Consider the following 13,358-nt stretch of genomic DNA (forward strand, 5'->3'; position numbering starts at 1 on the left):
TAGGAGGTGGAGGTTGCAGTGAGCTGAGATCACGTCACTGCACTCCAGTCTGGCACCTGGTAACAGAGCAATAAATAAATAAATAAATAAAGTTTGGCTGGGCAAGGTGGCTCATGCCTGTAATCTCAGCACTTTGGGAGGCCAAGGCGGGTGGATCACAACGTCAGGAGTTTGAGACCACCTGGCCAGCATGGTGAAATCCCGTTTGTGCTAAAAATGTAAAAAATTAGCCAGCCATGGTGGCGCACACCTGTAGTCCCAGCTGTTCGGGAGGCTGAGGCAGGAGAATTGCTTGAACCTGGCAAGCAGAGGTTGTGGTGAGCCGAGATCACACCATTGCACTCCAGTTGGGGCGACACAGCAAGACTATGTCTCAAAGAAAAAAAATAAAAAAATAAAAAGCCTGTAGCTGGGACTACACTGTGCCTGGGTAAATGACAAATGCTGTAGTCCCAGCTACTTAGCAGGCTAAAGACAGATGATCTTGGCCAGGCACGGTGGCTCACACCTGTAATCCCAGCACTCTGGGAGGCCGAGGTAGGTGGATCACAAGGCTGGAGTGCAGTGGCACAATCTCGGCTTACACTGCAACTTCCACCTCCCAGGTTCAAGTGATTCTCCTGCCTCAGCTTCCTGAGTAGCTGGGATTACAGGCGTCTGCCACCATGCCTGGCTAATTTTTGTAATTTTAGTAGAGACGGGGTTTCATCACGTTGGCGAGGCTGGTCTCGAACTCCTGACCTCAGGTGATCTGTCCCCCTCAGGCTCCCAAAGTGCTGAGATTACAAGCATGAGCCACTGCACCCAGCCTGGAATTTCTCATTTCTAAAACTGTTTTCTTAGTAGCAAGAACCTAATTATATTACGACGGTTAATCTGTTTTTTGAGTCACATTTATTGCTTTTCATTTAGGAAAATGAGAACTAGCTAGGCAAACGGACAGAACTTAGCATGTGGAAGATGGCAGTCGGAATTTAACTACACAGGAGAACGTGCAGAAAGGGCTATTATCAGCTGTCCCCCTAAAATGCAAGGGTTCCTAAATCCTGCTAAAGATCTTTCAAAAAGAGTTACTGGGCCAGGCGCGGTGGCTCACGCCTATAATCCTAGCACTTTGGGAGGCCAAGGTGGGTGGATCACCTGAGGCCAGGAGTTCAAGACCAGCCTGGCCATCATGGTGAAACCCCTTCTTTTAAAAAAAAAAGAAGAAAAAAAAGAGTTACTAAAATGGCTGGGGCAGTGGCTCACACCTATAATCTGTGTTTTGTGAGGCCAAGGTGGGAGGAGTGCTCGAGCCCAAGAGTTGGAAGCTTCAGTGAGCTATGATTGCGCCACCGTACTCCAGCCTGGGCCACAGAGCAAGACCCCATCACTTAAAAACAAATGCTGTGGGCTGGGCGCAGTGGCTTATGCCTGTAATCCCAGCACTTTGGAAGGCGGAGGCTGGTGGATCACCTGAGGTTAAGAGTTCAAGACCAGCCTAGCCAACATGGTGAAACCCTGCCTCTACTAAAATACAAAAATTAGCTGGACATGGTGGTGGGTGCCTGTAATCCCAGCCACTCAGGAGGCTGAGGCAGGAGAATCACTTGAACCTGGGAGGTGGAGGTTGCAGTGAGCTGAGATTGTGCCACTGCACTTCAGCCTGGGAAATAAGAGCGAGACTCCTCTCAAAACAGAAATGAGAAATTCCATTTTCTTTTTACTGTTCCCTTTATTCTTTGGGGAGGATCTACTGAAGGCAGACAGACGTATGTCAGTCCTATTCCCAAGGAACTCTGCAAACACTAGAGGTGTCCAGCAACAGAGCTCACGACCTGCTAGGACTGCATCTCCTCTCCAGCAGGCATTCTGAATTAGAGCCAATTATTCTCCCCACTGTTTCCCACCACAGCCCTCATGTTTCTACCTGTAGCCCTGGCTTTATTCTGTGTGTGTGAGAATTCTGTTGTGTTCTCCACCCACTTCCATCAGGAGGCTTTGCAGGACAGAGGCCTTGTCAGGCTGTCCCTGCATTGCCTCCCACTGGCCACACACATTTTGTTTTTTTATTTTTATTTTACTCATTTATTTTGAGACAGTTTTACTCTGTTGCCAGGCTGGAGTGCAGTGGCGCAATCTCAGCTCACTGTAACCTCTGCCTCCTGAATTCAAGCAATTCTCCTACCTCAGCCTCCCACATAGTTGGGATGACGGGCACCCCCAACCACACCTGGCTAATTTTTGTATTTTTAGTAGAGAAGGGGTTTCACCAAGTTGGCCAGGCTGGTCTTGAACCTCTGACTTCAGGTGATCTGCCTACCTCGGCCTCCCAAAGTGCTGAGATTACAGAGGTGAGCCACTGCGCCTGGCCTGGCTGCACTTTCTAATCACATTCAAAATATACTCTGCCTGAAGTCCGTCTCTAGGGGTTCTGTTTAATTGGTTTGAGATGTGGCCAGGATTTGAGGATTTTTTTTTTTTTTTTTGAGACGGAGTCTTGCTGACCTCAGGTGATCTGCTGGCCTTGGCCTCCGAAAGTGCTGGGATTACAGGCGTAAGCCATCACACCTGGCCTAATTTTTGTATTTTTATTAGAGATGGGGTTTCACTGTGTTGGCCAGGCTGGTCTTGAACTTCTGAACTCAGGTGATCTGCTGGCCTTGGCCTCTGAAAGTGATGGGATTACAGGCGTGAGCCACCACACCTGGCCTAATTTTTGTATTTTTATTAGAGATGGGGTTTCACTGTGTTGGCCAGGCTGGTCTTGAACTTCTGAACTCAGGTGATCTGCTGGCCTTGGCCTCCCAAAGGGCTGGGGTTACAGGCATGAGCCACCGTGCCTGGCCAATTTACAGTTTTTAGTGCACCAATTTTATTTTTTATTTTTGGACACAGGGGCTCACTCTGTTACCCAGGCTGGAGTGCAGTGATGCAATCATAGCTCACTGCAGCCTTGACATCCTAGGCTCAAGCAATCCTCTTGCCTTAGCCTCCAGGGTAGCTGGGACTACAGGTGTGTGCTATTATGCCTGACTAATTTTTTTCCTATTTTTTGTAGAGATGGGGTCTTACTTGTTGCCCAGGCTGGTCCTGAATTATTGGGCTCGAGTGATCCTCCTGCCTTGACCTCCCAAAGTGCTGGGATTATAGGCCTCAGCCACTGTGCCCAGCTGAGTGCAATGAATTTTTAAAAATTTAATAAATAAATATCTTATAATCTAGTTTGAGACCAAAAATATGTAGCAAACAGTTGGGCATGGTGGCCTGTGCCTTAATCCCAGCTACTTGGGAGGCTGGAGTGGAAGGACTGCTTGAGGCCAGGAGTTTTCGCCACAGTGAGCTACGATTGGGCCACTACAGTCCAGCCTGGGCAACACAGCAAGACCCTGTCTCTAATGAAAATATCATCAGGAAGTGGACAGAGTATGTATGTGTGTGTGACATCAGGGAAAGTGCTGAGTACATTATTTGATGGCAACAGCAGCTGAAAGGAAGCGCAGGGTAGAGGAAGGAAGCAGCTATCAGATGTGGGTGGGAGGTCACAGGAACCTGCTGTGTCCTACTGCGCCCTGGGAAAGCTGTTACATGTCCATCAGCAGAAGAACATCTCGATCCTGGCTCACTGCAACCTCCGCCTCCCAGGTTATGGTGGGTGTGCCTGCTCTCATGGTGGTCCTGGTGTGCTGGGACCTTACGGAGTCCTCAGTGCAAGTCATCTGTAACTGAGGGAGGGCCCAGCAGCTATAGTCAGAGGAACTACCTGGTGAGAAGGGGATGCTTCCTAGGACCTGATGTGGTTCTGGGCTCTTGGTTCTGTAATCAAGTCCCCGGACATTGCGTGACATCAGTGTTAGAGGTCCAGGATGGCTGGGTGTGGTTGCTCATGCCTGTAATCCCAGCACTTTGGGAAGCCAAAGCAAGAGGATCATTTGAAGTCATGAGTTCAAGACCAGCCTGGCCAACATGGTGAAACCCTGTCTCTACTAAAAATACAAAAATTGTCCGGCACAGTGGCTCACACCTGTAATCCCAGCTCTTAAGGGAGGCAGAGGCAGGAGGATAGCTTGAGAGCCCAGGAGCTTGAGACCTGCCTGGGCAATATAGCGAGACCCTGTTCTCCACAAAAAGGAAAAAAAAAAAAAAAAGACAACACATCCCCCCAAATTAGCTGGGCATGGTGGCACACTCCTGTAATACCAGCTACTCGGGAGGCTGAGACAGGAAAATTGCTTCACCTGGGAGGCAAAGGTTGCAGTGAGCCGAGATCATGCCACTGCCCTCCAGCCTGGGCCACAGAGTGAGATTCTGTCTCAAAAAAAAAAAAAAAAAGAAAGAAAGAAAGAAAGAAAAAGAAGGTCCAGGATCCTTCCTTAGGAAACAAGCCCCTTCCTGATGTAGGCCTACCAATCTCCATGCCACCCCCCACACTTTTAGCCTGGAATGACCACAGCATCTGCAGCTGATGTCTCAGAGCCTTCGTGCCCTCCTCCTGCTTAACTCCTCATTCCTTCAGCCCCAACTCCGGCACCACCCATCCAGAGATTCCTTCACCCATATAGGGAAGGGATCACCCTTCACCCTCACCCTCTTCTACGGTGTGCCCCACAGCCTTGCTTCCGTTTGGAAACAGCACACTTACTCCACTCTGGCCATCTGTGCCTCCTCCAGATCAAGGAATGCACAGGAAGCATCTTTGTATCCTCAGCACCCAGCCAGGGCTTCCTGACCTTCAGGTGGCAACCAGCAAACCAGAGTGGGCCAGCGGGTGGGTGGAAGAATGCAGGATGCAGTGAGTAAGTGGTTGTGTGAGTGAGTGAACGCAGGATGCAGTGAGTGAGTGAGTGGGTGAGTGAATGAATGTAAGATGCAGTGAGTGATTGAGTGGGTGATTGAATGAATGAATGCAGGATGCAGTGAGTGAGTGAGTGGGTGGGTGAATGAATGAATGCAGGATGCAGTGAGTGAGTGGGTGGGTGAATGAATGATGCAGGATGCAGTGAGTGAATGCAGGATGCAGTGAGTTGGTGGGTGAATGAATGCAGGATGCAGTGAGTGAGTGGGTGAGTGAATGCAGGATGCAGTGAGTGAGTGGGTGTGTGAGTGAATGAATGAATGCAGGATGCAGTGAGTGGGTGGGTGAATGAATGAATGCAGGATGCAGTGAGTGAGTGGGTGGGTGAATGAGTGAATGCAGGATGCAGTGAGTGAGTGGGTGGGTGGGTGGGTGAATGAATGTAGGATGCAGTGAGTGAGTGGGTGGGTGAGTGAATGAATGCAGGATGCAGTGAGTGAGTGGGTGGGTGAATGAATGATGCAGGATGCAGTGAGTGAGTGAGTGGATGGGTGAATGAATGACTGCAGGATGCAGTGAGTGAGTGGGTGGGTAAATGAATGCAGGATGCAGTGAGTGAGTGAGTGGGTGGGTGAATGAATGAAGGATGCAATGAGTGAGTGAGTGGGTAAGTGAATGAATGCAGGATGCAGTGAATAAGTGGGTGAGTGAATGAATGCAGGATGCAGTGAGTGAGTGAATGCAGGATGCAGTGAGTGAGTGGGTGGGTGAATAAATGATGTAGGATGCAGTGAGTGAATGCAGGATGCAGTGAGTAGGTGAGTGAATGAATGAAGGATGCAGTGAGTGAGTGAATGCAGGATGCAGTGAGTGAGTGAGTGGGTGGGTGAATGAATGCAGGATGCAGTGAATGGGTGGGTGGGTGAATGAATGAATGCAGGATGCAGTGAGTGGGTGAGTGGATGTGTGAATGAATGAATGAATACAGGATGCAATGCATGGGTGAGCGAATGAGTGGGTGGGTGGATGAATGAGGAAGCGAGCGTCACAGAAAACCAGTGTGATCGGTGAATGAGGGAACGAGGGCGTGACTGGGAAAGGGGAGATGGGAGTAAACGAGGGTGCGGCGAGTGCCGGTTTGCGCCCAAGGCGGTGCACTGGCGAGCTCGGAGGTCCGACCTAAGGCGGAAGGAACCCGCTAGCCAGCCGGCTCGGTGTCCACGTGGACGGGGAGGGGCCTGTGGGCGTGACTAGGGGGGTTGTGGGAGGGGCGAGGCCGGGTGGCGGGCCCAGTAGGGGCGGGCTGTGGGCGTGGCGCTCCAGGGAGGCGGTGAGACCAGGCCGGGTGTGGGCGGGGCGCGGGCGCGGCGCGGCCGGGCGGCGCGGGAGGAAGTCACGTGGGCGCGCGGGCTCACATGACTGGCCGCGCGATGGACCCGCTGCCCCCGGCAGCAGTCGGGGCGGCAGCTGAGGCGGAGGCTGACAAGGAGGCGGATCCCCAGGCGGCAGGTAAGTCGCGGGGCTGTGGCAGCCCCCACCTGCTCTGGTCCCGCGGCCCGACCACCCTCGGCGGGAGGGGCTCAGCCGCCGTGCCCGGACCCCGACTCGTTTCCTGCCCCCGCGCCCGGCGTTCGGCCCCGCGCCTCAGTCCCTCGGGGGTCTCCCTGCCTTCCCGCGCGCCTGTCCTTTGGGGGTCCCCCTGCTCTTCCGCGCCCTTGTCAGTTGGGGGTCCCCCTGCCCTCTCGCACCCCCGTCCCTCGGGGGTCCCCCTGCCCTCTCGCTTCCCCGTCCCTCGGGGGGTCCCTGTGGCCTCTCGCGCCTCCGTCCCTATGGGTCCCTTGCCCTCCTGCGCCGGGAAAGCCCTGTCCAGGTTACAACTGGCCGCGTTCCGAGGCGCCTTCCTGGTGCTCTCAGAGGCGTCCTCGGCGACAGTTTCCTCCTCGCCCCAGCCTGGTGCCCTGGTCTTCTGCCCTGCCCGGTCACGCTGAGCCATGGCCCTGGGGGCAGCTTTCCTGGACTTGGACGCCTTTCCCAACCACCTACCCGCTCCCAAGCTCTTGTCAGGTGTGTGGTCTTGGGCCAGTAATTTCACCTCTCAGGACCTCTGTTTTCTCATCTGTGAACCAAATCTATACATGTGTAGCTGTTATTTCTGTTTTTTAGAGGATGGGGTCTTGCTGTGTTGCCCACACTGGAGTGCCTTGACAGGATCGTGGCTCATTGCAGCCTGAAACTCGTGGGCTCAAGTAATCCTACCGTCTTAGCCTCCCAAAGTGCTGGGACTACAGGCGCATGCAATCATGCCCACTAATTTTTTTTTTATTTTTGTAGAGATGGGGTCTTGTGGCCGGTCGTGGTGGCTCACGCCTGTAATCCAAGCACTGGAGGCCAAGGCAGGCGGATCACTTGAGGTCGGGAGTTCAAGACCAGCCTGAGAAACATGGTGAAATTCCGTCTTAAAAAAAAAAAAAAAAAAAAAAAAAAGAGATGGGGTCTTGCTATGTCTGGAGCTCCTGGCCTCAAGGGATCCTCATGCCTTGGACTTCCAAAGTGCTGGGTGTAAAGGCATTAGCCACCATGGTTCCTGGTCTGTATTTCTCTTATTTTTTTGAGACAGATTCTCACTCTTGCCCAGGCTGGAATGCAATGGTGGGATCTCAGCTCACTGCAACCTCTACCTCCTGGGTTCAAGCGATTCTTATGCCTCAGCCTCCCGAGTAGCTGGGATTACAGGCACCCACCATGACGGTTGGCTAATTTTTGTATTTTTAGTTGAGATGGAGTTTCACCATGTTGGCCAGGCTGATCTCGAACTCCTGACCTGAGGTGATCTGCCTACCTCAGCTTCCCAGAGTGCTGGAATTACAGGCATGAGCCACCGTGTCCGGCCTCCTGTATTTCTCTTTAAGGCATTTGGGTTAATGAAGAGGATAAACATTAGAAGGAATACAGGAGGGTGCCCCTTATTTCCGGATGTTTCTTCCTGTCGTCCCAGCTGCCGGAGAATGAATAGATGTAGGTGGGTGTTGGTGAGTTATGGTTTCTTCTTGATTGGGGGGCACAAGGTTGGGAGGCACAAGGTTGGGAAATCCCCTTGAGGGGAGGTCTGGCAAGGTGTTACTGAAGAGGTGATGAGTGAAGTAAGTTCTGGAGGGTTGGTAGTTTCTTCATTGGGGAGAAACGGCAGCGGGGAGCAGGGGAGGCATTGTTGCATTTGACTGGGGTCCTCCATGTGAAGACCCTGTGTCTAGAAAGGTCCTTCCAGAATTGATCTTCAGTTATTTTTTCCTTTCCCTTTTATCAGTGTAAAGGGGGGCTCACTGATTAGAACATCCTGTCCATGAAGTCACATGTTGGAGGCCAGCGTGGGCCCCAGGCCCAACCCCTTCCGAGGGGGTCACTTGGGAACGGTAGGCTGTGATTGGATTGGAATGCTGCTGCTACCTCAGTTTGTAAAGCAATTCAGCGTTGCTGGAGGGCCTGTTGGTTCAGGGTTCCTCTGCAGGTGTAGGGACTGTGTTTCCTTCAGGACTCATAGAGGTAGACTCCAGAGGCTACCGTAATGGTGTGATTTAGAGATCCTCTGAGCTCTGTACACCTTAGGGAGCTGCGTGTCTGGGAGACTGCCCTCTCTTTGATGTGGCCTGGAATTCCTGTAGGTAGTTGGCTTTTCTTGGGGGCAGTGGTGATTTTATCAGGAGTGCTAATGGGATCCACAGACTAGTGGTGCTGGGACAAGGCACAGTGCCCTTTCCTGGAACCAGGCGAGTCTGAAAGTGGAGCTCACAGACTTGGGACGTAGCCTGTCTTTCTGTGTGAAATGTGGTCGTCATCCTGGCTCGGGAGAGAAGTGGTATAGCAGACCTTTTTACATTGAGAGAGAAAACTAAAATCCAGGGGTAAGTAATTTGCCCAAAGTAGGCAGTGTCAAGGGAATGTGTGTTGGTGGGGACCCTGATTGGATGGGCTGGAGTCAGAAAACCTCAGCCTTGAGACCAAGCACTGTGGCTCACTCCTGCAATCATAGCACTTTGGGAGGCCGAGGAGGGAGGATTGCTTGAGCCCAGGAGCTTGAGACCAGCCTGGGCAGCATAGCGAAATCCCATCTCAAATTTTTTAAAAAAGAAAACAAAAACAAAAACAGCAAAGAAAAAAAATTAAGTCTTTGAATTTTGTCTGGAGACTATGTATATGACTTACACTTTGACTATGGTTGGTTTGAAGGAGTAGTTGTGCCTTATGGGTATGCGGTGAATTTCCTCTTCTCTAGGGTTTTGGTCACATAGCCAGAGCCCACCAGTGCTATTCATGTGGGGACTGTGAAATCTCCTCCGTCTTTGGTGTTGCCAAAAAAAAAAAAAAGTGCTTGTTGTACTTTTCTGTATTAAGAGTCTCATTCTATTCTAATTCTTCGAAGCTTACACTGTGGATGCTCTGTAGGGTAGCTCCTTTCTTAAAAACTTAACTTTCGGCCGGGCATAGTGGCTTACACCTGTAATCCAAGCACTTTGGAGGCCAAGACAGGTGAATCACCTGAGGTTGGGAGTTCAAGACCAGCCTGACCAACATGGTGAAACCCCGTCTAAAAAAAATTTTAAAAATAAATAAATAAATAAATAAAGTAAAAAAAAACCTTAACTTTCCATAATGTCATACGTGGACAAATGTATTTTCTTTGTGAAAGAATAGAACATTGTAGAATAAGTGAAAGTCCCACCCTAATTGCACTCATCTCCTGCCGTACCTGAGAGGTAACCATTGTTTTCAGTTCGGGATGGATCCTTTCAGTTCTGTTTTCACATTTTATTCGGATGTTTACTCAGAAAATATATACCTTCTTATATAAGTGTGTTCATGTTTCCCTAGGGAAGTGTATTAATTTTCTAGTTTTTTCATTTATAAAATAAAGAAAAAGAAAACTGGAAAATTAATTAAAAAGAAAAAACTAGAAATTAATTAAATAAAAAAAGAAAAGAAAGAGAAAAAAATTATAATTTATGATTATTTGAGACAGAATCTCACTCTGTCGCCCAGGCTGGAGTGCAGTGGCATGATCACAGCTCACTGCAACCTCTGCCTCCCAGGTTCAAGTGATTCTCTTGCCTCAGCCTCCCGAGCAGCTGGGATTACAGGCATGTGCCACCATGCCCTGCAAATGTTCGTATTTTTGGTAGAGACAGGGTTTTGCCATGCTGGCCAGACTGGTTCATGAACTCCTGGCCTCAGGTGATCTGCCCGCCTCAGGCTCCTGAAGTGCTGGGATTACAGGCATGAGCCATGGTGTTCAGTGTAGTCTCTCTCTCTCTTTTTTTTTTTTTCTGGGCACAGAGTCTTACTCTGTTGCTCAGGCTGGAGTGTCGTGGCACCAATCATAGCTCATTGCAACCTCAAATTCTTGGGCTCAGGTGATCCTCCCACCTCAGCCTCCTGAGTAGCTGGAGCTATAGGCATGCACCATCACGCCGGGCTAATTTTTTAAAATTTTTTTGTAGAGATGGGTTGCAGTGAACCAGGCTGTGTTTGCCCAGGCTGGTTTCAGACTCCTGCCCTCTCAAGCAGCCTCCCACCTGGACCTCCCAAAGTGCTGGATTACAGGCATGAGGCACTGTGCCTGGTTGGATTTTATATTGACACTATTCCTATCAAAATACCTGATTGACTGGAGCATTCTGTCCTCTGACTGTGCAGGAGAAGGGTTTATTTCAGGGCCTGTTCTCAGGTCATGAAGCTCGATACTTGTGACATGAGTGAGAACAGCAGTGAGTGTGGTATGGGTGCTCAATCATCTGACCTGATTTCTCAAGATTGATTAATATGTTGGATCGAAATATGTGCAGATGACCAGGGCATATTCTGGCTCTGCTGTATACAGTTCTGCGGCCCTACATGGACTCTTTAGAACAAGGGAGAGTCATGCCTCACTTGTGTCTGTGTGGCTCATCCAGTGGCATTCCATACATTCCGTTTGGACACTCCGTGCTGTCTGTGCGGACCTGGGGATGACTCCTTGAGTGACATTGAGTCAGGTCCAGAGCTCTGTCACCCCCGCCCCCAGCCTTCCCCTCTTGCCTGGGCAATTTCCATGCACCGTGGGCTCCCACCAGCCCTCACCTGCAGCTGCTAGCTCATGCCGGTGTGTTCTCTGCGTGAATATGTTGGTCAAAATTCATTGCGCTGTCACTTAAGATTTATACTTTTTTTTTCTTTTGAGACAGAGTCGTGCTCTGTGGCCCAGGCTGGAGTGCAATGGTGTGATCTCGGCTCACTGCAACCTCTGCCTCCTGGGTCCTAGTGATTCCTTTTATTTTTTATTTTTTGGAAATGAGTTTTGCTCTTGTTGCCCAGGCTGAAGTGCAGTGGCGTGATCTCAGCTTACTGTAACCTCTGCATCCTGGGTTCAAACAATTTTCCTGCCTAAGCTACCCGAGTAGCTAGGATTACAGGCATGTACCACCATGCCTGACTAATTTTGTATTTTTGGTAGAGACAGGATTTCTCCATGTTGGTCAGGCTGTTTGTTCTCTAACTCCCAACCTTAGGTGATCCACCTGCCTCAGCCTCCCAAAGTGCTGGGATTACAGGCTTGTGCCACCACACCTGGCTAATTTTTGTATTTTTAGTAGAGATGAAGTTCCTCCATGTTGGCCAGGAAGGATGGTCTCAAACTCCTGACCTCATGTGATCTGCCTGCCTTGGCATCCCAAAGTGCTGGGATTATAGGTGTGAACCACCCCACCTGGCCTATTTGTACTTTTTTTCTTTTTTCTTTTTTTTTTTTTTTGAGACGGAGTCTCGCTCTTGTTACCCAGGCTGGAGTGCAATGGCGCGAGCTCGGCTCACCGCAACCTCCGCCTCCTGGGTTCAGGCAATTCTCCTGCCTCAGCCTCCTGAGTAACTGGGATTACAGGCACGCGCCACCATGCCCAGCTAATTTTTTGTATTTTTAGTAGAGACAGGGTTTCACCATGTTGACCAGGATGGTCTCGATCTCTTGACATCGTGATCCACCCGCCTCGGCCTCCCAAAGTGCTGGGATTACAGGTGTGAGCCACCGCGCCCGGCCCTATATGTACATTTTGAGCAGGGTGTGGTGGCTTATGCCTATAATCCTAACACTTAGGATTATAGTGGGAGGTCAATGCAGGAGGATCACTTGAGGCCAGGAGTTTGAGGGCAGCCTGGGCAATAGAGGGAGACTCTATCCCTATTAAAAAAAAAATTTATGGCTGGGCGCAGTGGCTCACACCTGTAATCCCAGCACTTTGGGAGGCTGAGGCGGGTGGATCACCTGAGGTCAGGAGTTCAAGACCAGCCTGGCCAACATGGTGAAACCCCGTCTCTACAAAAATACAATAATTAGCCGGGCATGCTAGTGGGTGCCTCTAATACCAGCTACTCAGGAGGCTGAGGCGGAAGAATTGCATGAACCTAGGAGGTGGAGGTTGTAGTGAGCTGAGATCATGCTACTGCAGTCCAGACTGGGCGACAGAGCAAGACTCTGTCTCAAAAAAAAAAAAAAAAAGATTTGTGCATTTTATGGTGATTGAATTATACCTCACAGTATTGTTTATACAGTAGGGGCAAAACCTTCTGCCCCATTTTGCTCCCTTCCATGACACACTTTTTTATTTTTATTTTTTTGAGATGGAGTCTTGCTCTGTTGCCAGACTGGAGTGCAGTGGCGCAATCTAGTCTCAATGCAACCTCTGCCTCCCGGGTTCAAGCGACTCCTGCCTCAGCCTCCCAGTAGCTGGGATTACAGGTGTGTGCCATCATGCCCAGCTAATTTTTGTATTTTTAGTACAGTCAGGGTTTTACCATGTTGATCAGGCTGGTCTCGAACTCCTGACCTCAGGTGATACGCCTACCTCAGCCTCCCAAAGTCCTGGGATTACAGTTGTGAGCCACCACGGCTATCCATGACATACATTTTGGTAGTAACCTCCTGATGAACAAACTTACTTTATTTCTTACAAGTTTATTTTTTCTTATTTATATAGTTTTGTTTCTTTTTTCTTTTTTTGATTCTGGCTCTCTCCAGAAACCAGAACCTATTTTTCTTTAACCACAGTATCTAGAATACTATCTGCTGTGTAGGAGAGTCTCAAATATTTGAATAGAATTACATTTTTATAAATTTTTATAAGAGATTATCACATTGCAGTTTGACCACACTGAAAATATGTTTTATTACTGGTCTTTAAACTCATCCCCTCTCTCTCTCTCTCACTCACATGCACACATGCACATGCATGCATACACAATTTGCAAGGTAAAATGTGGCAATTTGGAGAAAGAGGAACTAACCGAATCACTGTTATGTAGAACAGAGTTTGCCAGAATTTGTGGTTAGCAAGAAAGTGATGTGTTCCGGGTAGGGGAATTCTGTTTTGGTATTATTTGTCTTTACTGAGAAAAACACATTACAAAAAGAGATGTGTGCCTGTCCTGTTTGCTGGGGTGATGAGAAGAGACCTGGTGATCATGGTGCTGGCTGGACGTGGGCGGCTTCTCAGGACCTGCTGAGTCTGAGAGGAGTCATGCAGTGATTAGAAGCTTGGAGGCTGCAGGTAGGAGGCCCAGA

General features: G+C 49.7%; 1 protein-coding gene across 1 annotated transcript in view; it reads left to right on the forward strand.

Moving 5' to 3' along the window:
• Nucleotides 1–6,765: 6,765 nt before the first annotated feature.
• The window catches only part of SNX8 (sorting nexin 8), a 49,661-nt gene continuing 43,068 nt past the window's right edge, over nucleotides 6,766–13,358 (forward strand). Inside the window, exons 1-2 of the mRNA XM_064366273.1 lie at nucleotides 6,766–6,838; nucleotides 13,255–13,344. Coding sequence (XP_064222343.1) covers nucleotides 6,766–6,838; nucleotides 13,255–13,344 — 163 coding nt within the window. The remainder of the gene's footprint in view (nucleotides 6,839–13,254; nucleotides 13,345–13,358) is intronic.

This window comes from Aotus nancymaae, unplaced genomic scaffold, assembly GCF_030222135.1.
Source record: "Aotus nancymaae isolate 86718 unplaced genomic scaffold, 86718_ANA_hifiasm-v0.15.2.pri h1tg000064l_1, whole genome shotgun sequence".
NCBI classification, from domain to species: Eukaryota; Metazoa; Chordata; class Mammalia; order Primates; family Aotidae; genus Aotus; species Aotus nancymaae.